This window comes from Oryzias melastigma, linkage group LG18 (assembly GCF_002922805.2).
Source record: "Oryzias melastigma strain HK-1 linkage group LG18, ASM292280v2, whole genome shotgun sequence".
NCBI classification, from domain to species: Eukaryota; Metazoa; Chordata; class Actinopteri; order Beloniformes; family Adrianichthyidae; genus Oryzias; species Oryzias melastigma.
Window position 1 is genome coordinate 1,766,497 of NC_050529.1, and position 27,600 is coordinate 1,794,096.

The window sequence follows — 27,600 nt, forward strand, 5'->3', positions numbered from 1 at the left end:
ACAAATAAATACTTGCCTGTCCATGTCTCAAAGTGTCTGTGTTTGCATGAGTGAACGGGACTAACCGAGGCCTTAAAGCCAAGTAGAAAACTGTTATATTCCACGGCCCTATAACCATCAGGGGCTAGTGGAGCAAACTTGAAAAAAAAGCGAAAAATTTCCAGGTTACAAACCAGAACATCTCAGTAGATCTCATTATTCTGTTCCAAACAGAAACAATGAATATAAAACCTGTGGATCTGAAACATCGCTCCAAGGAGGCAGGTGGAAAACCAACCGTTATGAAGTGTTGTTGTTTTTTTTTAATGGTTTGAAACACCTTAACAAGTTTCTTTTTTTGGAATTTATTAAGTTTACATGACACACTAAGGTAAACTGATTATCCCTGTCCTTAGACTCTCCTTCCCAGTAAAGAAAAACTTAAAAAAAAAAACAGATTCCAGGTAAATAAGAAGAAACCTTGGGGATGTAACATGATGGAGAGATCCTCTCTCAGGACGGACAGGAGATTTACCAGGACTGAATCTAGAGCTGCCAGGCAATAGGTCTAGAGGAAGACCAAAGAGGAGGTTTATGGATGCAGTGAATGAAGACATGAAGGTGGCTGGTGTTAGAGTGGAGGATGCTGAAGACAGGCTTAGATGGAGGAAACTGATTCGCTGTGGCGACCCCTGAAGGGAAAAGAAGAAGAAGTTAAAGCGGAAATAGCTTATCTAACTCTGCAACCACATATTTGAATAGAGTTCAGCCAGATATTACCGGGAGAGAGGTGGGGGCGTGGTCCACAGCCAAGACGAGCCAGAGGCGAGGTCCACGGCCAAAAACGAGCAGGAAACGAGGTCCACGGTCAAAAGCAGGAGCACAGATGATCCTCTAGGGATCTTTACCACTCAGAGATGACGAGCTAGCCATCTCCTTCTCAATCTTAGAGTAGGACAAAGAAATGACGGATGGTTCTGAAATTGACAGGATTGAGCCCAACACTGCAACTCAACACTGCAAGATAAAACACTTCAGAAGTGGGATGAAAAGTATTTGAGAGTATTTTCTGGTAGCGTACAACCAAATGAGAAGAGACAAACATTTTTGTCTACGTTAATTCTGCTTTGAAATATTATTTTTTCCAGTTTGCAGAGAGTACAAACATGAAATAATATGTTTATAACTGAAAGGAATGACGTCCCTGATAGAAAACTCCAAACACCTGAATGTTGAATTCCATGAACAGTGTTTCTATTTGTGTCTTCTACTTGACTCCTTTTCTTTGTTGCGATGGTGGGAATTTTCTACGGGGCATAAAAGTGCTGCTTCATTCATCCATTCAAGTGCAAAAATAAACTTGCTGGACGTGTTGCCTTACAAACTCACAGATATGAACGGCCTTGGATATCAGCCGAGCCTGAGCCTCTAACCTTTCCACAAAGAGACTCTCTCACAGATTTTCATGCATTAATCTGTTTAAAGCATCTTTTGTATCTTAAGTTTCAGGTGACGTCTATTGTAGCAGGTACAAATAGTTCTAAGAAACAGAGAGAAAGAGGAAAGAGAGGGAACAATGTCGGCCGTATGAAAAATGACGAAACTCAAACCCGTCGTGAGGATGGCAGAACAAAGATGAAGAGGAGGGAGGATCTAGACATTAAGGCCAAAGTGGGTTTAGTAACTGATATTTGACTGAATGATACCAGAGATAAAATACTGAAGTCAAACTATAGTTTGGATGAGAAATGCTGATACGCATTGTTTTAATGAAGGTTTTATGATGAGTACTTGGAATTCCCTAAACTAGACGTTTACTACTGTAGGCGTCTTGGACCAGAAAAGTTAGCTAATTGAAGTGACTTACAGACGTCAGGTTGTTTTGTTTATGTGAATGCTTAGCCAAACAACTCATACCTAAACTTTATTCCAAACGGCCAGAGTGGTACCACTTTGATCTACACTCATCTACAGGTTTCGAGCCTCAATTTAGCCTTGTACGGATGCTGTGGGTTTGTGGGTAGTCCAGGTACATGAAGGGTTGTAGAGCGGACCGGTCCCATCTTAAGTGGAGCACAGGTGTGTCTTGCAGTTCCTTTGGGGCTTGTACGACCATCTCAAGGGACGTCATAAAAATGGAGCGTACCATTGTCGTGTAGTAGGAGTATAGGGAAGCATCAGTAGGTCTAATGGAAGTTACACCCACTAATGAGGTATGGACGCTTCTGTTTGTATGGTGAGATTAGGTTACACTCTGATCCAGGAGTGACAAACTCCAGGCCTCGAGGGCCCACTTGTTATTTCTCATCTGTTACTGATTATGTCATGTTCTCCTGTCTGACCTCCACCAGCTGTCACCTGTTAGGTCATTGCTACACTCTCTATCCTCATCACCCTCACCTGTTCTGTCCGTCAATTTATTAGATATTCAGTCTCTCTCAGACACCTCTGCTCTAGACATTAGGAAGGTACGAGTGCTGGCCCCTCAGTATATACATATGTATTTGATTTTTACAATCTCAAACTATTAAGAAAGAAACTGTTGGAACATTTGAGTAATCCAAAAATTTAACTATTTAAACTTTGTTTCTTTGAACAAACTTTTGCTTCATTATCTGGACAAAAACAATCATTAAGAGATGAGCTTGCTCCCTGAAATGTTGCTTTATTGAACCCATCATGATGATTTGCATTATTAGCACTTTCCTCAGATCATCACACCAAGTATCAAATAGTCCTCTTTTTGTGAAAAACTCTTTAAACTCAAATATAATATGATTAAAGTACTAATAATTGATTACATTTGTGTTTCTTTTTGAAAGTGTCTAGGGTACAGACAGGATAATGCTCTCGAAGGTGAGCATTATCAGAAATGAATGGACCGTCTGACACAATCAGGCCTCAAACAGCCATTAATTTATAGAACTGGACACTTTATTGAGAATTATCATATTCGTATCATAAAATATACTAGTTACTGATTCAAAATTACATTAAAGCAATTTTACTAATAAAAAAGCCAATTTGTCTGTAATTAGGTAATCAAGATCAGTGAGATCTCTAAATTGTATCTATCCATCCATCTAGTGGTTGAAGTAGCTTCCACTGCTTCACACATTTGTTTTGGCAGAGATATTCCCTTCCTGATACAACCCTGTATTTCATCCGGGCTAGGGACCGGCACAGGAAGAGACCCAGACCTGGACCCCCTTGTGGCTCCACAGTTAGACAGCAGTACAAAGAGTCTTGTCCTGATTTCTAGATCTATAAAACATGAGTAGATCTTTTAGAATTGATCAATTTAAAGGTGTGGAGACTCTAGAATACTCAGTAAATAACTTCAGTAGAAGGAAGTAATCGGTACTGGGCAATGTAGAATAATTGAGCTTTGACTAAATGCATCAAACACCGTTGACATGAGGAGATCAATAAAGTCACAGAGAACAGTTTTGTTTGTCCATGTGTGTTTAGTTTATTTGGATATTGGTAAAACGACTGAAACCAGAAACTTCCTTCTCATCCGTTTGACTCAGTTTCAGACTTTAAACCACAGAAGTTCAGTTGGTGATTTCTGACTTCTACTTGAATAAAACTGTTGTTGCAGTAATGCTACCTAACTCTACTGCCTCCGGTGGTTTCTGTACGTCCTCTTTGACCAGTTATGGTTTCATCCAGAAGCTGAAACAGAAAGAGAGTCACTTCTATACGACCCCTGAACTCTGGAGACCCTGTCTGTCTGTAACAGGAAGTACCCATAAAGCTTCATACAACAGTCACTCACAGCTTTAGTTTTTATCAAGACAATTTGTCTTTTGTCTGAAAATAAAACTTTTTTTTTAGTTCACATGCTTTACATATACTGGCAGAAGGACTCCCTCTCAGAGTTCATTTTCACTTTTCACTACCTCTTTTCAGACTTGGCTCCAGATGGTGACTTTTCACTTCCCGTTTGTAAAATAATAAATCATTTTACGGTCACCATCAGATCAGGTTTCCACTCTAAACAATAAAATCTGAACAATTTAAACAAGAATTTGGATTTTCTGAGCCGAACGTGAATGTTTTTGCAGGTTTGGCTCCACAGAGTGATGTACCCCCCAGCTTTGCATTTTAAAGAGCAGAAGTGGTTTGGCTGGCGCACACGTAAACAAATGTTGAAAAAGGAAGTTCCACAGACTGTAGAAAGTGTTAAAGCAACGGAAGCCATAGAAGTTACAAGTCCATGAGCCTGAAGGAGAATCCAGCAGAAGGTAAAGACTTCAAGCAACACAATGGAATTAATTTAGGAAACGGTTTCTTGTTCCTGCATCCATCAGTGTTGGAGGTTTTTAGTATCCTCCTGTTTTTAGAGTGACGGTTGGTTTACTTCATCTTCCCAGTGGTTGGAGCTCCTGATGCTTCATCTGCTGTTCAGACATTCAGTAGTTTGTTAAATCAGCTGTAACCTTCAATTTGCTTTATCCTGTTATAGAAGTGTGAAAGAGGTCAGTTTAATCTGATAAAGTATTAAATTAATGGTATTATTCATTGTGGTAACACTTTGGAAACTCTCAAAAAGTTGGTCTGATGGAGAAATGTTGGCAGCTCGTCCACACGTCCACAGCTGATTCCACTGAAGGCTGATGTAGGATATTCAGAGTCCCTGATTGGTCAAAGTTTGACCTGATTTAGCTGTTGAAGTGTGGTCATTGGGTTGACCTTGGAGAGCAAAAACACTTGTAAAGACGTTTTTAGGTACGCGTGAACAGAATGCATATTTACAAAGACTTTTTAATGAACTGATGTTCCAAAAGTCTGTGTGTTTGTAGCTTTACCAACATGTTGCGTTCCCTAAACTACCGCCGTTTTCTCTTGTTTCACGTCACAGGATGACGTTCCAGGCCGCCCGCTGCTGTACCCTCTTCCTCCTCCTCCTCCTGTCCTGGGCCTGTGGTCAGACCTCAAACACAGACGGGGACAGGCCGTCCTGCCAACGCTGCGATCTTCAGCTCTCCTGTAACTGCTCCCACAGTGGATTCAGACACGTTCCCACGGTAACGGACCGAGCTCTGAGACTGGACCTGTCCTTCAACAACATCACCACCATCACTGAGGATGACCTGACGGATCACTCACGCCTGATAGCGCTGGATCTCCACGGTAACCCTCAGAGGCTTTCAGTAATATCACTTATTGTCCTCCATGAAATAAAAACACACAGTATCAAACATCACACGAAAACTCAATTATAGCTAGACTTCAGTATGATCCAAGCGCAGTAATGCAGTGTTGTTAGACTGCAGGTGTTTTTAAGTCTCCAACATGGACCTCCTGCACTGCATCACCTCCATCCTTCTTTCCTTTCTGAGGAACATAAACTCTCTGCTGAACAGATTATTATCAGATATTTTATGTCACCACTGGAAGGTAAAATGTGTACTTTAGGTTTTTAAAATGGAGTATTAGGGCTACCAAAATAATAAAAGCAATAAAAAAGGAAAAATATTACAAGATTCAAAGTTGTAAATTTACAACTTTAATTTAAGAAATGTACGTGTTTTTTTCTCGTAAATTTACAACTTTTTTCTTTTAAATGAATGAGATTTAAAGTCATACATTTAGCCTATGACTTTGAAAGTAATACATTTATGACTTTATTCTCATTATTTAACAGTTATTACTTTTTTTCTCATAAGACTTAAACTTATGATTAATGTTTGTAAACTGGCCCTAAAACTCTGTCCTAAGTTTAACTGTTCCGCTTGGTGTTTTCACTTAATTTTTTTGCATAATCCTCCCTCTTTTATATAATATTTTGGAGTTTGAGTTGATGCTGATACAGTAAAACATTGTAAATAGGGGGGTGGGTGGGAGGATGGTAAATGACAGCAGAGTGGAAGGTCATCACAAATGAAAGGACCATATTTGTCACAGTCGGACAAGCAGGTGAGAACACAGATGCAGAGAAAAGCACAAGCGTAGATCAAACAATGTATCTACAAAGATGTAATTCATAGCCAAACAGGCTCAGAGAGCAGAGACTTATTTAAATACACTGTGACTAATCACCCAAAGTGCAGGCAGCTGTGACTACTGAACAGGATCCACAGGAGAATGGGCGGAGTCACAGTCGCCTGCAGAAATCAACCATGACAGCATTTCTAACTGTTTTATTTGGTCAATTCCTCTTTAAAGACCCCCTCCGGTAAAAATATGGGTTTTTTATGGTCTTGTAACATTTTTCACATGATGATTTCTGAACGTTTCTTGATATAAATCGCTGTAAAACGAGCAGATGAAAAAATGTTTGAAAACCCCTGTAGATGTAACGTAGAACCATCAAGTTTCTTACTTTTGATGCATCCACTTGCAGGCTCATAGATCCATGAACGTCTTTGACGCTAAATTTTCAACACTAAACACCAACACTGACACTTTTGAATTGTTTTGAACTGTATTTTAGAATAAATTGGGATTTTTCTTTTAGGTTTCAGTTTTCCATGAGGAAAGTGGAAGGAGAATGCATAAAAAATAAATACATAAAAGCTCTTTGTTCTCCAGGGAACAGCCTGGCCTCCATCCATCCATCAGCGTTCGGCTCCCTGTGGAGCCTGGAGGAGCTGGATCTGTCGGACAACCAGCTGACGGTCCTCAACCACCGATGGTTCAGCGAGCTGGGAGCTCTGCAGCAGCTCAACCTGCTCAACAACCCGTACAGGTGAGGAGGGAGGAGCTCCACCGTGAAGCAGAAGGAGGTTCTGTTGGTTCTCTCCTTGTTCTCCTGCAGGCGTCTGGGTTCTCCTCTGTTTGATGGACTCGTCAGACTGAGGGTCCTGGAGTTTGGAGGTCCGGTTCTGGAGGAACTGAAGACGGCGGACCTGAGAGGGGTCACTCAGCTGGACCGACTCACTGTGCGTGCCAACAACCTGATCAGGTTCTGGGTGTTTCGTTCTACTGTGTCTTTGAATCTTCAACCACCAAAACCTTCAATAATAAAAATAAATTGCTTTCGAGTTTCTAATAAAAATAGCTTAAATTCTGAAAACATAAGGTTCTAAAATGAGTTTATTGGAATGTATCTCCGTGCAGCTATGAGCCCGGTGCGTTATCCTTCATCTGGCCTCTGGGTCAGGTGACCTTAAGCCTTCGTGGACCACTACTAACCAACACGGCTTTGGCCTCGGCTGTGCTGGGGGACGTGTCCTACCCTGAAACTCCTCTCACTCTGGAGGACTTTCATCTGATTGGGAGCCAGTCGGCTCAGGCTTTCAGAAGCTCTGCACAGAAAAGGATCAGGTGGATCTTGTTCTCTTTCTCATTTACTACATTTAAATAAAGTAAATACTCATTTGTCTGTGGTGCTGCTCTTCAGACAGCTGACCTTCCGGAACTTTTCCACGTCCGATGAATCTATCGTTGACATGCTGGAGGTCATCGATGGAGTCCCGGTGACGAACCTTATTCTGGAAGATTTGACTCTGACAGGTGAAGGCAGGTGAGGAACAAACACCTTCACCCTCAATGAGAGACATTCTGACCACCATGTTTGGTCCAAGTTGATCCATCTATCCATCACTCCACTCATCCAGAGGGTCCAGAGTTCTTCAGTCTATAGTCTTCACACTGGACAAGCAGGGAGGGGCTTCTTTTTCTTCTATTCGGTACTAGCGTTTATCCTCACAGTTGGGGAAGGTTTGGTGTGAAATGTAGCGGAGTAAATCTGGTGAATCTTGTTCCAGAGTTTTTCTTTCACAGCAACATAAAAGACATAAAAGACAGCACAAAACCCAGTTATGAATGTCTCCTCCATGATACATTTTCAAACAAATAGCACTTCTGTGAACGTCACAACATCTGAGTCTCTGATTGGTCAAAGTTGAGCTGGTTTAACTTTCACTGCAAGTTCAATGGGTGTTTGTACATAGAATATTAAAAAGATTATAGAAACTGTAGCATTGGGTGGACGAGAGAGTTTTGGAAGCAGAAGCTCAAAACACACATTCTGACTGGACATGTCCCCTTGAGGGCGGTGTGAACATACCTTTAGAATTGAGGAAATTAGCCACTTGGAGTGCCTAATCACCAATACTTCACAAAACACTTACCACACACAGATCAATACGTTCCATTTGTTTGATGTCACTTGAGGAGGCCGTACGAACCCTAAGAGATTTCCTTTTACGACCCTCCAAGGACCTAAAAAACCCTTCACCCATATTTAAAAAAATGGAAACTTTTTGAATTTATTTGCTTTTTTAGAATAATTTTCAAGATTTTCCTGTTTTGGATTTCTGGCAGGTGGGAAAACGCCAGCTGGACGGATCACAGGAGCATCGACGAGTTCCTACTCCGGAACGTCGTCATCCTGGACGTCTTCCTGTTCACCTCTTTTATTCAGCTAAAGTTTTTACTCACCTACCCCAGGAAGGTGTCTGTCATAAATTCCCAGGTAAAGAAGAAAACAAGTTTGGTTTCATTTTTGTTTGTTGTCCATCTTCTGTCTGCTGTAATGCAGATTTCTTTAGCTTTAAAAATCAAAGGCTTTTATATGTTTCCTCTGTTTTCTGTGCAAAGAAACTTTTCAAAGTTTGTTTTTATAAACTTTGGTGTCGTTGCTTTAGGAAGGTAGTGGATGTTAGTAAGCTATGTACATACCCCCCCTCTAGTTTTTTAAAATAAAACATTCCTCAGAATCTCACTGGTAAATGGTGAATACTTAGATATCACATGTGCTTTAAACCCCAAAGCGCTTTTAGAGTCAGTCCAATTCACCAATTCACCAATGAACAAACACATTCTGCCAGTGAACACTGGACTGAAACCTATAACCAATCCTTTATGTGGTCCCAAATGAAGTGCAAGTCCTTAACCCGATGGCTGGGGACCCCTATACCTGCTAGAGCTCAATGTTTGGTTGTTATAGTTCAGGGGTGTCAAACATACGGCCCACGGGCCAGATGGTGTAATCCAGCCCAGTTATGAAGAAAAAAATATGTACAAATTTTCAAAAGAAGAAAGCAAGTTTCTAGCCCATTCTTGTGGCGAGTTATGGTTCTGTTACCACAATATGCAATTCCACCACCAGGGGGAGCAAAGGAAACTCGGGAGATCAAGAAATAAACACTATGAAGGCCAAACCATGCCGAGTTTTGGGAGGGAAAGGGAGGTTAAGACAAAAATGTTTGCAAGTTTAATTTAGTTAAATTTTTCATTGATTAACACATTTATATTTTAGACGGTATTTACTTTTTTCCATAGCCCCCTCTTGAGATTACTATCAGGATTGTTTTCATGTCAGATGTAAAACATTCAGTCTGTATAAAATTGAATAAACACTTTTTTTTAGTGAAACCCTTTTTATTTGAAATGCATTAGACTCTGTGAATGAAAGTGTAATAATAAGTGTTTAGACTACTAGGTTGTTTGAGGCATTTTTTCCAACTAAGAAAAAAACAAAGCTACAGATAACAAGTTCAACAAAGGTTATTTAGCTACTATGTTACTGGTCCGGCCCACTTGAGATCAGACGGGTTGAATGCGGCCCCCAAACCAAAATTAGTTTGACATCCCTGCTTTAATTACTTTCTTTGGTGATACGGTTGTACATAACTCTTCCAGAAGGTGGCAGTATGCTCTATTTTCAGCAGTTTCCCATCCTTACTCGGTTTGCTTGTATGTCTTGTAGTGTTGGATAACTGATGTCATGTTCATGATGTGTTCCATAAACATTTAATAACAGAGCTGTGGCCAACGACAGGAAGCAATTAATTTCTGCAATTAATGTAATTACAAACGGATTCTTTACTAACGTAAAGTGTTTCATATCAGGGCAAAGCTGCTTTTTTCAGCTTCAGAATCCGCTGGAATGACGTTAATCGTAGAACTGATGGTACGATACGGTCATTCAAAGAAAAGTGCAGCTAAAGCTCAGGCGTTAAAGGGTTAAAGCAAAGTTCAAACCATGTGGATCTTCTCTAAACAGCAGATTAATGACCGGTTTGCCAGACGGTAAAAACAGCCATAAAACTCTGTGGTTGATTGTCTTCAACAGCTATAACAGCTTTTCTTTAGTTCAATAAGTTGAACTGAATTTCAGATCAAACTCTCGTCTTGTTCTTAGTGTAATGAAGAGACATTTTGAAGGTTTTGACTTTTGTTACTATAACAAGAATATAAGAAGAATGTTTACTTGTTACTTTGATTCCTAAAGTTTCAGTTGCTCCATATAAACATGGATCTTTCTCTCAGGTGTACGTCATGCCCTGTCTGACGTCCCAGCTGCTCGTGAACCTGCAGTACCTCGATCTGTCCGACAACCTTCTGAGTGACATGACTCTCACTGAAAGCCTGTGTGACCAAAAACCGACGCTGATGGAGCTCCGAGTCTTGAACGTCAGTGGAAACCCTCTGAAGGTATTTCCCCAGAGCCTCAATGCTAATGTGTGTTCTGAGCTTCATGCTTGAGGGTTTGACCTTCTCTGTCCAGTCTCTGTCCACCATCAGTCGACAGGTGACCAAACTCACCAAACTGACTCATCTGGACATCAGCAGAAGTGGCTTCAGCGCCATGCCCTCCCACTGCTCGTGGCCCTTCACCCTCAGGTACCTCAACATCTCCAGAGCGAAGCTGAGCAAAGTAACAGACTGCCTACCCACAACCCTGGAGGTAAAAACTGGACCACAAAGTCTAGATCCTAAAGAAAACTGGTTTCATGTAACGTTTCATGGTTTTCAGGTTTTGGATCTAAGCAACAACAACCTGAAGGACTTCAGAGTGATCTTACCTTCGCTAAGAGAGCTCCATCTTTCTGGTAACAAGTTCCTGAGGTTTCCTGATGGACGACTCTTTCAAAATCTGCAAATGCTGGAAATACAGGTACAATCATATCTTATTCTCCTGTAAATCCTCTGGGGTTCCTTGATGAACACAGTGTTTTTCTCTTCCAGTCCAACACCCTGAACTTGTTTGGTGGTTCGGACCTGCAGTTTTACAAACGACTGGAGAACCTCCAGGCGGGTCAGAACAAGTTCGTCTGCTCCTGTGACTTCGTCGGCTTCCTCCAGTTGCTCCTCAAAGGAGGCGGAGACGTTGTATTGACGGATAAAGAGGACAGCTACCGCTGTGACTCCCCTCTCTACCTGCAGGGGGAGTCTGTGAGCAGAGTCCACCTCTCCATCATTGTGTGTCACCAGGTGTTGTTTGTGTCCGTGAGTTGTGGCGTGGCGCTGCTCCTCGCCAGTCTGGTGTGCGTCCTGCTGTGGCGGCTTCACGTCTTCTGGTACCTGAAGATGATCTGGGCGTGGCTCAAGGCCAAGCGCAGCTCCCAGCAGCGACAGAGACGCAGAAATGACGAAGGATCGGAAGCTCTGATCTCCTTTGACGCCTTCGTTTCCTACAGCGAGCGAGATGCCAGCTGGGTGGAGAACTTCTTGGTACCGGAGTTGGAGGGGACGAAGTATGTGTCCCTTGTTTTTTACTAATGTTTTGGGTTGGTTGGGTGTAGGACTAGCACGCAGGAAACCTCGGTTCACTTTGCAATTGAACATCACTACTGCCTAACTATGTAGCTCCAACACAGCCTAAGTCTGGGTCCCTGTGCCTGTCCCCAGCCTGGATAAAATACAGTGTCGAGTCAGGAAAGACATCCGGCGTAAACTTTGCTGATTTGTTGTTTTTGCTAAAAGATGAACAACATGAACCCATTTTGAGGTTATCAGTAATCAGAGGTTCTATATACATTAAACCTAGAGTGCCGGAGATTTTCCCAAAACAAAATTACATTTACTCTTCAAAGTATCAGAACTCTTCAACTGTTGTCCAGAATAGGGAACTTCCGGCCTCGAGGACCACAGTATGTGCATGATTTCCAGATATCAAGCCCTACTCATGAATGATTGCCTGGTTCAGGTGTGTCCAGCTAATTAGAACTTGCCAGAGGAGGGGAATGTTGGAGAACATGCAGTATTGCGGCCCTCGAGGCCTAGAGTTGCCTATTCTTGGTATAGGCAATCTCCAAAATTCCAACGGACTCTGAAGTGAAGAAAAGCAGCTGTACGTTACTAAGTTTGAGCAGCTATTTGCCTAGTTGAAGAGTGTCTGTCCTGAGCAGGGGTGTCCAAATCTAGGCCTCGAGTGCCGGCCTCCTGCTGGTTTTTTTAGAAACCCTGTTATAGCTGCTTTTGATTACCTAGATCAGGTGTGTCTAGTCAACTAGACAACACATTTTCACTCTCAACTCGTCACATATTGACGTTTGGTTAAGGACTCCTCCCTCCGTGTCACTTTTTGACGTTTTGGGTGTTCCCATTTGAATGGGTCCCAAACCTCCCGGCCGCGAACTGGAGCGGTCCTATATTGGGACACGTAACATTCCAGTACCCTAATCCTGTACCAGTTGTGTCTGATACTACGCCCGGTACCGGTTTAGGGTACCAGTACCGGCCACGTCCGATGCCAGGTTAAGTTTAGTGTACTAGTACTGGGTAAGGGTACCAGCACCTTAAACCAGTATTGGTACCTGAACCCAGTAGCGGTTCGTGTCTGGTACCAGTTTGGGTCTGGTACTGCGTCTGGTGCCGGGTTAGGGTATTTGCACCCTAACCCAGAGCCGGTACCCTAATCCTGTAGCAGTTTGCGCCTGGTACCATGTCTGATACTGGTTTGAGTCGAGTACTCTGTCTGGTTCCCGCATCCAGTGCTGGGTTAGGGTACCAGCTGTTTCCTGAGAACCAGTCAGCGTGCTGTACTGCATCCGGTACCGCATACCAAGGGTTGCAGACCCTCAATTTAAAAAAATTATGAGTTGGGGACACCGTAACCGTCAATTTTTGACGCAGAAGGGTCCTTAACCAAACCTCAATATGAAACGAGTCGAGGGTGAGAACGTGTTGAATAAGAAGATTCTACGGCAAGTTTGTTGAACAACATGTAGGAAACCGACCTCCGAGGCCTGGATTTGGACACTCCTGGTCCTGAGGATCAGAGGTGATCCGTTTGAATCTGATCTGGTTAAACTAAAGTCCTAAAATTGGGACCCAATGCCTTTCTTCCTGACAGTCAGGTCTAAGGGGATCGATTTAGGAAAGTGTAATCCTATGTTTTGTATTTCTGCAGTGATTCCAGTTCCCAGCAGCCTCTAACCCTTTGCCTTCACAAGCGGGACTTTCTACCTGGAAAGTGGATCATGGACAACATCATGAACTCCATCGAGCGCAGTCGGCGGACCGTCTTCGTCCTGTCTGAAAACTTTGTCCAGTCCGACTGGTGCCGATATGAACTGGACTTCTCCCACTTCTGGCTGTTTGACGCCAGAGGAGACGCTGCCATCCTGATCTTGCTCGAGCCGCTGTCCAAAGACGACATTCCCAAACGCTTCTACAAACTCCGCAGGCTCATGAGCTCCAACACATACCTGAAGTGGCCCGAGGAGGAGGAGAGAAGGGAGGAGTTCTGGAGGAGTCTTCGCTGTGCTTTGAGTGGAGACGAGTGAAAAAGCACCATTGATCTACGGTTTAACATTTGAAGACCTTGTTGGCTCCTCGTGGATTTGTCCTGGGACCCTGTCTCTTTTTATGAATGTGGAATTTGAGTCATTTTTTAAATAAAATTAAAAACTGATGATGCAGAAATGTGTCTCTCCAAAACAATCTGCTTCTCACAATAACTCAGTTTTTGGTTAAGACATAACAAACATTAAAATGGACATACACTTGAACAATGCTTGAGAGTGACAGAACAACAAGTATATTAACAAAATTGGTAATTACTTTTTAAAAAGTATAAACAAAAATTATGCTTCTACAAAATGAAACTTTGAAAAAGACGAAACAAGCTTAAACTTCAACAGAAACTAAACAAAAAGTTAGCAGAACTTTTTTTCAGTTGATAGGAAAACGCGTAACGTTTTCAGGGACTCGACCAGCGAGTAGAATACAAACCAACATGTCTGAATGATGCGAACGTTCTCGTTCTGAACTTCATTTTCTAAACCCGCTGGGGCCGCGGAGGTCGCCAGAGACTGTCCCGGCTACTCTTGGGCGAGGGGGGATCCACCCCGGACAGGTCACCAGTCTATCATGGGCCCATGGAGCTGGAGCGAATGCACCCGCTTCATAAGGACATTGTTCAACCAATCTGTTGCCGAATTGACTCCATAGTTGCCAGAGTGTCACATGAGACTAACCTTAATTATTGAGTTTATGTGTACTACTGACCCTCCAGAGCTCAATAGAGACAAACAGCGTGCGGCGTGTCCCATGAAGTCTCAGAGCGTACATAAGTCCCCTTTGGCCCTCAAGACTCCCGACAGGGACGACTTGCTTTGCTAAAATTTGACTGATGTTGTAATTAGTCTTTAGAATGACTCAATCCATTGAGAGGAGTTGTGGGGATTCTAACCCCCCCTTCCTACAAAGCTGTCACTGATTTTATATTTTTATAATACATATTAAATTAGATGTTTGCATGAACATATAAAAAATCAATAATTTAATCCAAGGGTAAATTATTTGAGCCTCTGAAGTTGTTTTTTTTTCCCTATTTGAGATTTTCTGTTTTTATTTTTTGGTCACATTTTTTTCCATTACACTTTATTACATTTTTGGGTGAACATTTTCTTGTTTATATGTGTAGTATATTTGTGATAATGAATACAATAAACTAACATTTAAGCATTCAATTCAGAGACAGTGTAAACATTTAAAGGATTTCTTTAGACACAGAAAGTCATGTGCACGCCTACTTCCTCTTTTTGTGCTCACGTCCATGCAGCTGTCACTCTAGTGTCCTCAGTTTAACAGTGGAAACACAAGAATCTGAACTGAAAAAGAAGAAAAATCAGGTAAGAACAAAGATATTTTTGTTAATCGTGAGAATTACAACTTTTTATCAAATCGGTTTTAATGTCTTGTTTTGGTGTTCTATCAATTTGTCCTCACATGTTTTCATTTATGTTTTTACTCGTCTTTCTAACAGTAATAGCAGACAGCAGCTGTCAGACAATAGAACAGTGGTGCAACATTTTCTAATGAAAGCACATTTTCTTTGCACATTAGGGACCACTTGTTACAGTTTTTAAATCTCAACAATCTGTGGAACAGTATATCAGACAAAATCAAAAATAGTCCATCAATAAGGTTATTCAAAATTCAATACAGGTCAAAAATATTTAATGACTATATAATCATAAATAAATGAGGGGCTATTGTGGATGTATAGTGATTAGTGCATATATGTAAGTGTACAGGCATATAAGTGTATATACAATTGTGTACAGGTGTTTACATATATATGGATCTTTTTTTTTTTCTCTTCCATGTGTGTATGCTGTTTTTCTTTCTTTGTGACTTTTTTTCCTTTATTGAGACAAAGTAAGTTGATAGGCTTGAGTAGCATTATTTAAATTAGCTAAGAGGGTGGGATTAAATAAGTTTTTTTAACTTCCTCCCACCCCTTTTTGAACACTATATCAAGTGTGTACTGTTCTTTTGGTTACTCTTTTGTTTCTTGTTTGACTGTTTTATTGGTGTTCAAAATAAACTGAAACTGAACCTCTCCGTTCAGGCTTTACGGAGTTGTAATACCTGATGAAGCCTCACTAGGACCAGGACTGAGTTCTGGTTGGGTTAATCGGTGCTTTTCGTGGGTTATTATTGGCCGTTTACTGGTGGTCGAGCAGATTTTTGTTCTGGAGGGAGTCCAGTCAGACCTGCTCCACACGAGTTCCTGTCCCCTTTTTCCATACAAGCGGATCTGGATGGCTTTATTCAGTCTCGTCTTGGCTTTGACTTGTCTTCAGTGTTGTTAACATGCGTCATGTTCCAACAGCCGACAGCTTTCTTTAGCTTCCTCGCTGGTTAACCCTCACCTCCATCGCTGACCTTCAGCCCCAGACTGAACAATGGAAATCTCATTTCCTTCCTCTTGTGGTTTCTCTCTCCTTGCAGAATGAGACGTTCACTCGGCTGCTTGTGTTCCATGTTCTTCCACCTGGCTGTGTGTTGGGGTCAGAGGTCCAACACGGATGATGGCAGGGACTCCTGCACTCGCTGTGACCTCCAGCTCCACTGCAATTGTTCATGTCGTGGATTCACCCAAGTCCCTAGAGTGACAGATGAGGCTCTGGTTCTGGATCTCTCCTTCAACAACATCTCTGAAGTGACTGACGACGACCTGAGAGGTCATGCGTTCCTGAGGGTTCTGGATCTCCATGGTAGTGTTCGTTCTATAAACTGGTTGGAATTATGTAGTCAGTAACCGCTCACTCGCCATGTTGGAGGGTAATCCCGGAACAAAGTGCGAATGAACGTGAAATTGGAGAGTATCAACATCAGTTGTGGCTCCAAGATCTTGCTTTGGTTCAAGGTTTGGTTGAAGGCAGATTAAATGTAAGGTTCAGAAATATTTCTTAAATATTTCCACCAGCAGCTTTTGAAATGCATAAACTAGTGTATATTTACCTAAAATTTACAAAATTGTAACTCATTGATGATTCGAACAAACTCAAAGATTAGCCAGAATCGTTTGAGTCATGTCCTCTTGATTGAGTCTCCATTCCTCCAGTCCCTCAGACAAGTTTTTGTTTGTGTATTCCTGTAGTTGATCTATAATATCCATGATCTGAATCACAGTTTTTGCAGCTGAGACCACCATATAAACCTCAGGTATTGACCATTATTGCACTTCAAATTTACAGGAAATAACACAGTGAACTCCAAGTTGATGTGTGGCTAGTGGCAGTTCGCTTGCCCTCAAGCATGACGGAGAGGAAGTTCGGTGACGTCAAAAGCAACCCCTTGACTTCATTTATTCACACAAACGTTTCATGGTCCTCCAGGGAACAGCCTGGCCTCCATCCATCCATCAGCGTTCGGCTCCCTGTGGAGCCTGGAGGAGCTGGATCTGTCGGACAACCAGCTGACGGTCCTCAACCACCGATGGTTCAGCGAGCTGGGAGCTCTGCAGCAGCTCAACCTGCTCAACAACCCGTACAGGTGAGGAGGGAGGAGCTCCACCATGAAGAATAAGGAGGTTCTGTGCAGTTTATGTTTTTTCTCCTTGTTCTCCTGCAGGCATCTGGGTTCTTCTCTGTTTTATGGACTCGTCAGACTGAGGGTCCTGGAGTTTGGAGGTCCGGTTCTGGAAGAACTGAGCAGAGGAGACCTGAGAGGGGTCACTCAGCTGGACCGACTCACTTTGCGCGCCAACAACCTGATCCGGTTTGTTTGAATTGATTGGACTAAAAGGTGAAAAACTGGAAAAATGGGGGTGATTGACCCAGAAAACTCAAATTTCTTGGAGCCCTTCTGGGCAGAACGACCAGTGGGGCAGATTTTCACATGGGTGGAGCCAGAAAATAAGGCGTGACTCATTTCAAGACATTAGAATTTTCCAATGAAACAATAAAAGCTAATGTCTGACAGTTTGACACAGAGACTGGCCTCTGGATTTATTGGAAAACAGTAGATTGTTCTAAAGCAGGAGTGGGCAAACTACAGCCGGGGGGCCCATTTAACGATCAAATCAGGCCCACCAAACTGGAGTGAACTATATAGATCGTTCTTATATTATCATTTTCTCTGTAATTCTAGTGTCTACCCATAGATGGTGCACTACACATAAAATTACCTTTTAGGTGGAAAAAGTTTTTCTGCATTCATGTGGTTTTGGAAGATTTTTTTTTGTTTTTCGAGTTGGACAGTCATCTTTCTGATCCTTCCAACACCACATGAACACAGAATTTTTCTACGTTTGGGGTTTTTCAACCTATTGGTGAAACTGGTACTAAAACAAGAAGAAAAGCCACACATTTTAAAATTAAAAACGGCAAAATGTTCTGTTTCAAAAGATCTATACTAAAATTTGAGTTTGTTTTGGCCCAGATTTCATGTTTCTCTTACAAGGTGAATCACCAAAACACTCCATGCATTTGATCCTGGTCCGGCCCTTCCGTCAAATTTTAGAACCCTTTAGAACCCCCATGAGTCAAAAAGTTTGCCCACCTCTGTTTTAAAGCTTCAGCTCCTCTGGAGGAACAGTAGTAAGACATCAGTAATCCAAATAAAGGACAAGTTCACCAAAGTATTGGCAAAAGTTATCAAAGTTAGAAGTTGGGCCAAATGTGGTACGTGTTAAAATTTCAATGGCCCACAGGCACCTTCCATAAAATCAATTAAATTTGACCCCCAGCACTTTCTAACAACCGTATGTAGAATTTCTTGATTGCAGTTGGCTGAATTGAGTTTTAAGCTGCTGTGAACCCATTACAAAACTGTTGTTGAACCATTCTGTGACACTTTCTAGCCTATTTCTAAAATGTCAACTGTGAATAGAAAAGGAACGCTGACAGTGACGGGGCACAGCTCCCATGAAAAAGTTGAAATTGGCATATTTTTTGCAGGAAATACGAAAGAAGTGTTTGCCAAAAAGGCAAAGAAACTGACGTTCACCTGGGTTTGATATCAAGAGGGACTAAACCAGATGAAACATGGTATCTATGACAAGCTAACTGGAATGAATGGTGCAAAACATTGACAGTATCTGGGTAAAAACTTATTTATATTTATTTGAGTTCTGAAATGAAGAGCTCACCACCTCTATTAAATGTTTATTACATTGTTTTTTTAACATTCTGTTATGAGAATAGTTAATAGAATATCCGGTCCTCACACATTTCCACCTCAGCAAATCTGACCCTTCTTGCAAAAAGTTTTGGACACCACTGATCCAAATTGTGTAAATTGTCGTTTCTGAAAGTCCACATTTAAAACTCTGAATGTTATTGGAATGGTCAAGTTTTGTACAAAAGTTACAGACATTTTCTCTTTTCACTCTGCAGATATGAATCTGGTACTTTGGCAGGGATCTGGCCTCTGGGTCGCCTCACCTTAAACCTTCAAAGACCTCTTTTGACTGACTCTTCCTTGGTCTCAGCGGTCCTCAATGACGTGTTGAGTCCTGAGACGCACTTGACTTTGGAAGACATCTATATGACGTCAAAGACTCCAATCCAAATCCTCAGGGACACAAACATCAACAGGACCAGGTCTGACAAACTCAGATGTCACTGTTGAGGAAAGAAAATCAGATTTTTGTTTTCTGAAAAACCAACATGAACATTGTTCTGTGATATCTTTTATCAGACACCTATCGCTCCGGAACTGCACTGTCTCTGACGAGGCTGTGGTCGGCTTCCTGATGGCAATTAATGGGTCACCCCTGACCTCTCTTTCCATAGATGGTCTGACGGTAACGGGGGAGGGCAGGTGGGTGAGGCTGGCTCTGAAAAACCATGTCCTGTCAACAGGATCCATGTTATATGAGCTAACATGCTGATGAGGCTGAGCTCCACAGGAAGACCTGATGGAGTTCATCAAAGAGAAAGCAGACAGAAAGGGTAGAGCTTTGTGTAATAAAGACAGAACTCTTTTCTGGGTCGCGGGGGCAACAGTCTGAGCAAAGATGTCCAGACTTCCCTCTCCTCAGTCACTTCCTCCAGCTTCTCTGGGGGGACCCGTATTGGAACCAAGACTGACCGGTAAATTGAGGCCTTTCTGGGTCAGCTTTCTCTTCACCACATCGGACCAGTATAGCTACCCCATAACAGATATCCCCTTACTCGTTATCAAGATCCCAAGATATTTAACTCCTCCCCCTGAGGCAGGAGCACTCCACCCACCCAGAGAGGACAAACTATCTTTCTCCGGTCCAGAACCATGGCCTCAGACTTAGCTGTGCTGACCCTCATCCCAGCTGCTTCACACTCAAACTGCTCCTGGTTCAATGAAACATCAGAACATCATCTGCAAAGAGCAGAGATTAAATCCTGTGGTCTTCAAACCAGATCCCATCCAGCCCTTGGCTGTGTCTAGAAATTCAGTCCATAAATACTATGAACAGTCAGAGAAGTGTGATTCCCTGGTAGTTGGGCCCCGTCTTGAAAATAGGTGAACCACCACCCTTCCCTGCCAGTCCAGTGGTACGGTTCCCGACTGCCATGTATTTCAAACGTTTATCCTCATTTTTTTCTGAAAACACAAAGGAATTTTATCTGTTTGTGTGATTCTAAAGAAATGTTATAAGAAATGACAACTTTGGAAGAGGATGAAGTAGTGTTGATAAACCTTCATTCACAAACGTTGCGAAGACTCATGGGAACAGCTTCATTTCTGATTTTCGGTGTTAGGTGGGCCGGAGCAAACTGGACTGATCTGAGAAGCATGGATGAATTCCTGGTCAGGAACCTGGTGCTGCAGGATGTCTTTACATTTTTCCTGATAGGAAACCTGTATTTTTTGGTGCAGAACCAGCGGAAGATATCACTCATAAATGCAAAGGTAAATTCATGACATTTCTGTTGTTTTCAATTTGATGTGTGCAAAAAAAAGGAACTTACTGGCTCTACGCTTTGGCTCAACAAAATTTGATTTTTCGGCTCCCATATAAATCTAGACTTCATGCCAGTATTGCTGATCTCAAAAAGTCTTTTCCTTTGTTTACGGTTCCTTTTTATAATGTATTAAGTCTGCAGCTGTGACTGTTTTGATTACACAAACACTTCACTACTGTACTGCGTTGCATATCAGCACAAAACGATTTGTATCCCACTACAGAATCCACTGGAATTACGGTGAGAGGTTGAAGCGTTAAAGTAGTTAAATCAATGTCAACACTGGAGCTAAAGCTCTGATGTTAAAGAGTTAATGCTGCATTCACCCTGACAAGTACATGAGGAAGATGTCGGCCATGTTGAAAATATCAATGAATAGAGACAATCGTGTCATCGGGCTTGATAAGTTTGAACCCCACTCAGAACTTTGTCACTATTATCGCAGACGGTCGCAAGAGAAACCGGACAACTGTAGTGCAAACAAGACTGCGCAATTGCGGCATGATTGATGTGATGGTCGACACTTTTCAAGGCACCCTTTCAGTTAGGCTGCTTCTACCCCATGTTGTCCTCATGACAGTCTTTGTTTTGGATCCAGCTGTTTCTATTGTCCTGTTACTCAACCAGACTGATGAAGGATGTTCAGTACCTGGACATGTCTGACAACCTGCTCACAGACCTGACTCTGGGGTACATGCTGTGCAATGGAGATGACACGCTGACGGACCTCAGAGTGCTGAACATAAGTGGAAACAATCTGAAGGTGAGTCTGGAAGTCAACATGTTCTGTGAGTGTCTCATCTTGTGGTCTGAAGGTGTCTCTGTCAGTCTTTGTCCACAATAAGCAGGCTGGCAGCCAGACTCACCAAACTGACCCACTTGGACATCAGCAGAGGTGGCTACTGCTCCATGCCCCCCCGCTGCTCTTGGCCCGCCCCTCTGCGATACCTCAACATCTCCAGTGCGAAGCTGACAACCGCAACGCCGTGTCTTTCTACAACCCTGGAGGTGATGCTGAAACACTTAGTCCTCATAGACCTGGTAATACTTCACCATAAATACACGGTACTGACTTTGCCATCCAACGTTAAGGTTTTGGACTTGAGCAACAATGACCTGAAAAGCTTCACCGTGTCCCTGCCTTTGCTAAGAGAACTCCATCTTTCTGGGAACAAGTTCCTGAGCTTTCCTGATGGACGACTCTTTCCCAATCTACAAACACTGACGATGAGGGTGAGAAACAAATCGGTTCTCACACTTGAATGTGTTCTGAATGCGTCGTCCGATTCTTTCTTCCAGTCCAACACCCTGAACTTGTTTGGTGGTTCGGACCTCCAGTCTTATAGACGACTGGAAAACCTCCAGGCGGGTCAGAACAAGTTCGTCTGCTCCTGTGACTTCGTCGGCTTCCTCCAGTTGCTCCTCAAAGGAGGCGGAGACGTTGTATTGACGGATAAAGAGGACAGCTACCACTGTGACTCCCCTCTCTACCTGCAGGGGGAGTCTGTGAGCAGAGTCCATCTCTCCATCATTGTGTGTCACCAGGTGTTGTTTGTGTCCGTGAGTTGTGGCGTGGCGCTGCTCCTCGCCAGTCTTGTGTGCGTCCTGCTGTGGCGGCTTCACGCCTTCTGGTACCTGAAGATGATTTGGGCGTGGCTCAAGGCCAAGCGCAGCTCCCAGCAGCGACAGAGACGCAGAAACGATGAAGGATCGGAAGCTCTGATCTCCTTTGACGCCTTCGTTTCCTACAGCGAGCAAGATGCCAGCTGGGTGGAGAACTTCTTGGTACCTGAGTTGGAGGACCCGAGGTGGATACTTTTTTGTGACTTCCACATTTCCAAGTCTTTGCAGACTTTCATAATGTTGTTCCCTGTTCCTCTGCATCAGTGACCCCCTGCAGCCATTGACCCTCTGTCTCCACAAACGGGACTTCCTTCCTGGACAGTGGATCGTGGACAACATCCTGAGCGCCATCGAGCGGAGTCGGCGGACCGTGTTTGTCCTCTCCAAGAACTTCGTCAGGTCGTCCTGGTGTCGCTACGAGCTGGACTTCTCCCACTTCCGCTTCTTTGATGCTGGTGGAGACGAGGCCATCTTGATCCTGCTGGAGCCGATGACCAAAGACGACGTCCCCAAGCGCTTCTGCAAACTCCGCAAGCTGATGAGCTCCACCACATACCTGGAGTGGCCTCAGGAGGAGGAGCGGAGGGAGGAGTTCTGGAGGAGTCTCCGAAATGCTTTGCGAGGAGAATAGAGTGTTTCGAAGGACAAACTATTTGTTAAGTATATTTGTAAATTTTCAACCGATTAAATTAATTTGCTATCGTGTTCACTAACACTTGACCTTTGGTCAAACGTCCTCTGTGGGTAGCTTTTAATTCATTATGAGAGTTTGATCACTTTAAACACTGTAAATTACGAAAAAGAGCCAGGACTAAGTGAAAAAAATTCTAAATTTTATTAAATACAACAACGGTTAACAACAATTGTTTTTTTTTTAACTGAAAATGTTTTTTTTCCTGGTATAAATGTCCTAAAGTTTCCCCGTTGATGCATTTAAACAATAAATTAGCCTTAAAACAGACGTGGTATAAATAAAATCAAAGAGTTTTCTGCATAAACGTAACACTTTCAAAAGCTTCATGGAGTGTAAAGCTGTCTGATGATGTAACCGTTGTATCAAACGTGTGCAAAGGAACATGGCAGTCGTGTCAACATAGGAGGGAGCGAATAAAAGCGCGTGACGGGCAAAAACGAACCGTTTCAACCGTCCAAGTTTCTCTTGACTTTGGCAGCACTCTGTGCTCACAGAAACCTGGGGGATTCTGGGTAATCCTCCACAGGAAACTGAGGGATCCACACCAACAGCACCGCGAATCGGCGTCTTTTAGAGCTCACGTCAACGCTGAAAGTCACAGCAGCGTTCCTCAGGGCTCTACTCTAGGCCCAGGGAGAAGTTGATGCCGTGAACCACACCGATGATGATGGGCTGCCAGGCCACCAAGTACCTGAGCCAGTCCAGCAGCTGGCCGTACAGGACGTGGGTCTTCTCCCAGCTGGACGCAGAGGAGGAATTAAGGATAAGGTTTCATTTGCAGGTTCGATTTCCTTTGTACCAGAGGGGGCACTCAGATCCAGACACCCCAAAATAAGGACAACAGCGGAGAAGTTCCTCCAGAATTCATGATGAACACTTCCTCTATTGGAGTTAAAGGCAGTCAGAGCTCAGAAAAGGATACGGGTTGTTCATCATCCTCTTCAGGTCCACCTTCTCGTTGCAGTACGGGCACGTCTGTTTCTTACCCACAATGCACCAGCCGCGGATGCAGAACTCATGGAATCTGAAGTTGTGCAGGTAAGTTCAGGCAAACACCATCAAAGTGACTCAAAACTTTCAGACTCAACCACACAACATAACTGTATAGAGATGATCGCGGAAAGTGCTGAAACTGACAGCGGAAAACTTTAAAGTCTTTAGCTTATTAGTCTAAAAGTAGCCTAAAAAAAAATAAATAAAAAAAGTCAAAATTAGCCTAAAAAGCTAGCATATTGCTAAAATCATAACTAAACGCCAAATTAGCTTAAAAAGCCCAGTAGTTACAAAATTAGCCAAAAGGGTAGCATGTTACTAAAATATTAGCGAAACTACAAAACAGCCTAAAAAACATCAATAACTCCAAAAGTAGTCGAAGGGCTAGCATAATGCTGCTATAACAGCTAAATGCCAAAATAGCTAAAAATAAAAAAAACCCCAGTAGATTAAATATTATCCATTACAACTAGCATGTGGCTGAAACATTAGCTAAACTCCAAAATAGCCCCAAAACATCAGTAGATGAATAGTTGGCCTAAACAGCTAACATGTTGGCAAAATACTGGCTAAACTCAAAAATAGCCACACAAAGTGACTCAGTAGATGAAAAATTAGCCAAAACAGCTAGCATAATGCTAATATGGCAGCTAAATGCCAATGTAGCTCAAAAAACCTCAGTAAATGCAAAATAAGCCTAGAAAGCTAGCATGTTACCAAAATATCCCCAAAAAACCTCAGTAGATGCAAGGTTAGCCAAAAGAGCTAGCATGTAGCTAAAATATTAGCTAAACTCCAATATAGGCCACAAAAAATCATTAGATGCAAAATTAGTCAAAACAGCTAGCATGTTGCTAAAATATTAGCTAAACTCCAAATAGCCCATAAAACCCAAGCAGAGGATAAATTAGCCAAGAAAGCTAGCATGTAGCTAAAATATTAGCTAAACTCCAAAAAAGTAAATCAAAAAAATCTTCAGTAGATGCAAAGTTAGCCATCAGGTAACAAAATATTAGCGTACGATCCGGATCTTTTACAGAAACAAACTGGATCTACGGTGTGAGGATACATGTGTCCACAGGAGAGCTGGTAGGTGTCTTCGATGAAGCCCTCCTCCTCCACGTCCACCAGGATCCTCTGACCGCACACGGCACAGATGTCGTTGGAGAGGCTCCTGCTGGGCATTCCTCCCTTACTGTAGTACTGCAGACACAGCAGAGTTACTGAGAGAGATTGATTCGCTGCATCTGGGATGCATGAGCGCCGCTTCACCCCGATCGTGGAGGCCATGTAGTCGGAGCAGATCTCAGCAAAGTCCCTCCCCATGACGCCGTAATACAGACCGTAGAACAGCATGATCACGCCCACGTCCATGGAGTCCTCCGCCTTTATCCTGCACAGGGGGATCATCATCGATCTCGATCCTGGATTATTTTAATCTCCTGACACAGAGGAGAAACTCACCTGAAGAAAACGTTGAAGCCGAACATGGTGAAGATGATGGCCAGGTAACCTAGAACCCCGACGGCGTAACTCAGCTTGTAGATCAGCAGGAACCACTTGTAGACCATCCTGGATCAAGAAAAACATGAGAGTGGAGCAGCTGGTACTCCAGTTCAATCTGTTTACCTAGAAGTGTGTATATTTTACTTGAGTTTGTCAGTTTTACTTTGTTCAGCTCATGATTATGATAAACAAAGCAGTTAAACCGAGAGAACGTCCGTGGGCGGAGACTCACCTGGGCGTCCTGCAGGACAGCGGTTTGCGGGTGGCTCTGAAGATGACGTAGCTGGTGACCACGGAGAACATCCCCCACATGGACAGAAACCTCCACCAGTACAGTTTGATGGTGAAATACAGCGGAACCACCCACATCTGGACCAGAGTCACCAGCTGAGGAGACGCAGCACTGGGATTAGACTATTTAAACATTATTATGTCATGTTTTTAGACTACTTTACATTAAAAATATTATTAAACTGTAACTATACTATTAATAACTGTTATACTGTGGCTTCATGGTGACTACACCCAGAATCCTCGGTTTTAGGATGAGTTTGATGAGATCTTTATGTGCTCAGTTTTTGGCCATCAGTGAAAGTAAGTGGGATGGCGCCCTCTTGTGGTTGCATTCTGCTACTGCTTTGTAAACCATCCTCGAAGGCTGATTACTCCAAGAAATAAAGATAATTTACTAAAGAAATAAAGTTAGGAAATGATCAGAACTGATTGAATCTAGTTGTAACTCTAGAATAGATCTTACAGACAAGTTACCGTCCAATTGTGCTCATGTAAAAACAAAGAACACTGAATCGAAAGAAAAGAAAAGAAATGTACAATAACAAATTAAAAATCAGCAATTAAATAAAAAACTGATAAAATATTTGAATCCAATGAACCCAAAAAACTATTCAGTTTTTCATAGTTCTGAGGGTTTGATGAACCCTCAGAACTGTGTAAACACTCACACATTTGTGCTTCTGCATTCAAAACTCACACATTCATGCATCACTGACCATGATTTTAAGTCAGTTTACATACAAAACCTGTGGTTCTTGAACGGACGTTGGAGGTTAAACCAGCTAAGGCTTCCATGATTCTCAGTTCTTTTGTAAAAGATCCATTATCACTTCCCTTATGACCACAGAGAATTATGGGATTTGACGACAGCTCTCTGCTAAAGGACATAAAGAAAACTGACCTCATTTCCTCTTTGGTTTGTTGACTTTCAAAGTAAACACTCGGAGGACATTTACACTCCCAACGAGTCATTTTTCACAATAAAAGCATGTGGACAGACCTGAAGTCTCGACCCGACTTTACCTTGTCCAAATGCAAAGAGTGGGACCCCAAGCTGTGGGTGGTGGCGCTGGAACCACTTGGCGTGGGGTAAGACCCCCGTATACGGGTATGGATGTTGTGACTCTCTTGGTGTAGGATGGGACTCCCTTCTCTGGGTTGGGGTGCTGAGCCCCCTGGCTGGGGCGTAGGACCCCAATATGGGTAAGTATCCTGTGATTGCCCTGGTGTACGGTGGGACCCCCTGCTCTAGGTTTAGGCACTGGGCCTCCTGGCGGGTGCGTAGGACCCCCATCTCTGTGTGAGGATGCAGTGACTGTAGGGTGTGACCCCCCTGCTCTGGGTTTAGGCACTGGGCCCCCTGGTTGGCCCGTAGGACCCCCATCTCTGTGTGAGGATGCTGTGACTGTATGGTGGGACCCCCAGCTGTGGCTGTAAACGTACGTTGTAGGAGCGGTGGTGCCGCTGCTTCCACTGCACCAACAAGATCTGCGCCACCACCAGCGTGGCGATGAGGATCAGCACCATCTCGGCGTGCATGGCCTCGTGGCCGCGGTGCTTCAGGTGCAGGCGCTCGTGCTGCAGCCTGCGGGGACACAGTGCAGAGCTCAGTCTCACGGTGTGATGGTGGTGTTGGGGAAAGGGGCGGGACTTACTTCCAGTTCTCCCTGTGGGTCATCTTCAGCAGGTCGTCCTGCAGGCAGAAATAGCAGCAGGTCTCAGCGGCTCTTCAAAGTGGGTTAAAGCGTCTTACAGAACATGAACCAAACCCGGGAACAACGACCTGAAGCCTTAAAGCGGTTACAAGCGCGTCCCCGACTGCCACGTCGGGCGCGCGGCTACTAGTTTATAATGTTAGCTTAAAAGTTAGCAGCATGAACAGCCGCGATGACGTCATTAAATGTGTTAGCGCTGCAGCAGCGGCGTCCTACAAACAGAACGGTTTACCTGAGGATGGACAGCTGCCATCGTCCCGTCTCTGCCTCCTCCACGGCGCCGACGCGACGCGGTTTGACAGCAACGGCGGCTACGGAGACTCAGGAGGGCCAAAACTGACGAGATTGAGAGCTGTGACGCGCATGCGCACACGTGCCGGTTACTAATTTAGAACGCAGTTGCAAGGACACATTAATGTTTGGTATTGAT

At 43.3% G+C, this 27,600-nt stretch overlaps 3 protein-coding genes across 6 annotated transcripts; 2 read left to right on the forward strand and 1 right to left on the reverse strand.

The window, feature by feature from the left end:
* The first annotated feature begins 4,166 nt into the window (after positions 1-4,166).
* Positions 4,167-13,610, forward strand: LOC112156495 (toll-like receptor 2). Of its 2 annotated transcripts, none has more exons than XM_024288803.2 (12): positions 4,167-4,229; positions 4,847-5,118; positions 6,520-6,676; positions 6,746-6,892; positions 7,048-7,254; positions 7,331-7,453; positions 8,257-8,407; positions 10,207-10,371; positions 10,445-10,624; positions 10,694-10,834; positions 10,906-11,414; positions 13,073-13,610. In XM_024288803.2, exons 2-12 carry the CDS (start codon positions 4,848-4,850, stop codon positions 13,446-13,448), a joined length of 2,427 nt encoding a protein of 808 aa, XP_024144571.1. In that variant the 5' UTR covers positions 4,167-4,229; position 4,847; the 3' UTR covers positions 13,449-13,610. The 2 variants fall into 2 exon arrangements, with proteins under 2 accessions (XP_024144571.1, XP_036072749.1); XM_036216856.1 differs by lacking the exon at positions 4,167-4,229 and adding an exon at positions 4,476-4,713.
* Positions 13,611-14,715: 1,105 nt separating this feature from the next.
* LOC112155905 (toll-like receptor 2) lies at positions 14,716-22,825 on the forward strand. Of its 2 annotated transcripts, XM_024287938.2 has the most exons (12): positions 14,716-14,798; positions 15,904-16,169; positions 16,794-16,950; positions 17,029-17,175; positions 18,795-19,001; positions 19,099-19,221; positions 20,142-20,292; positions 20,944-21,108; positions 21,174-21,353; positions 21,438-21,578; positions 21,645-22,153; positions 22,233-22,825. In XM_024287938.2, exons 2-12 carry the CDS (start codon positions 15,905-15,907, stop codon positions 22,597-22,599), a joined length of 2,412 nt encoding a protein of 803 aa, XP_024143706.1. In that variant the 5' UTR covers positions 14,716-14,798; position 15,904; the 3' UTR covers positions 22,600-22,825. The 2 variants fall into 2 exon arrangements, with proteins under 2 accessions (XP_024143706.1, XP_036072545.1); XM_036216652.1 differs by having other exon boundaries at positions 21,438-22,153.
* Positions 22,785-27,543, reverse strand: rnf175 (ring finger protein 175). 2 transcript variants are annotated; one of them, XM_024287937.2, is made up of 9 exons: positions 27,403-27,543; positions 27,111-27,148; positions 26,899-27,040; positions 25,394-25,548; positions 25,120-25,227; positions 24,928-25,048; positions 24,725-24,858; positions 23,585-23,686; positions 22,785-23,401 (listed from the first exon to the last, which is right to left on the reverse strand). In XM_024287937.2, the coding sequence occupies exons 1-9, from the start codon at positions 27,421-27,423 to the stop codon at positions 23,281-23,283; spliced, it is 942 nt and encodes a 313-aa protein (XP_024143705.1). In that variant the 5' UTR covers positions 27,424-27,543; the 3' UTR covers positions 22,785-23,280. The 2 variants fall into 2 exon arrangements, with proteins under 2 accessions (XP_024143705.1, XP_036072546.1); XM_036216653.1 differs by having other exon boundaries at positions 24,725-25,048.
* Between the last annotated feature and the right edge of the window lie 57 nt (positions 27,544-27,600).

Coding starts and splice junctions, on each gene's coding strand:
- rnf175 (XM_036216653.1), bottom strand. CDS start 27,423: ATGGCAGCTGTCCATCCTCAG. Junction 25,228..25,393: donor CTGTCCTGCAGGACGCCCAG/GTGAGTCTCCGC, acceptor TTCTTGATCCAG/GATGGTCTACAAGTGGTTCC. Junction 23,402..23,584: donor AAGAGGATGATGAACAACCC/GTATCCTTTTCT, acceptor CTCTGCGTCCAG/CTGGGAGAAGACCCACGTCC.
- LOC112156495 (XM_024288803.2), top strand. CDS start 4,848: ATGACGTTCCAGGCCGCCCGCTGCTGTACCCTCTTCCTCCTCCTCCTC. Junction 5,119..6,519: donor GATAGCGCTGGATCTCCACG/GTAACCCTCAGA, acceptor TTTGTTCTCCAG/GGAACAGCCTGGCCTCCATC. Junction 6,893..7,047: donor CGTGCCAACAACCTGATCAG/GTTCTGGGTGTT, acceptor ATCTCCGTGCAG/CTATGAGCCCGGTGCGTTAT.
- LOC112155905 (XM_036216652.1), top strand. CDS start 15,905: ATGAGACGTTCACTCGGCTGCTTGTGTTCCATGTTCTTCCACCTGGCT. Junction 19,222..20,141: donor ACGGTAACGGGGGAGGGCAG/GTGGGTGAGGCT, acceptor TTTCGGTGTTAG/GTGGGCCGGAGCAAACTGGA. Junction 22,154..22,232: donor CCTGAGTTGGAGGACCCGAG/GTGGATACTTTT, acceptor CCTCTGCATCAG/TGACCCCCTGCAGCCATTGA.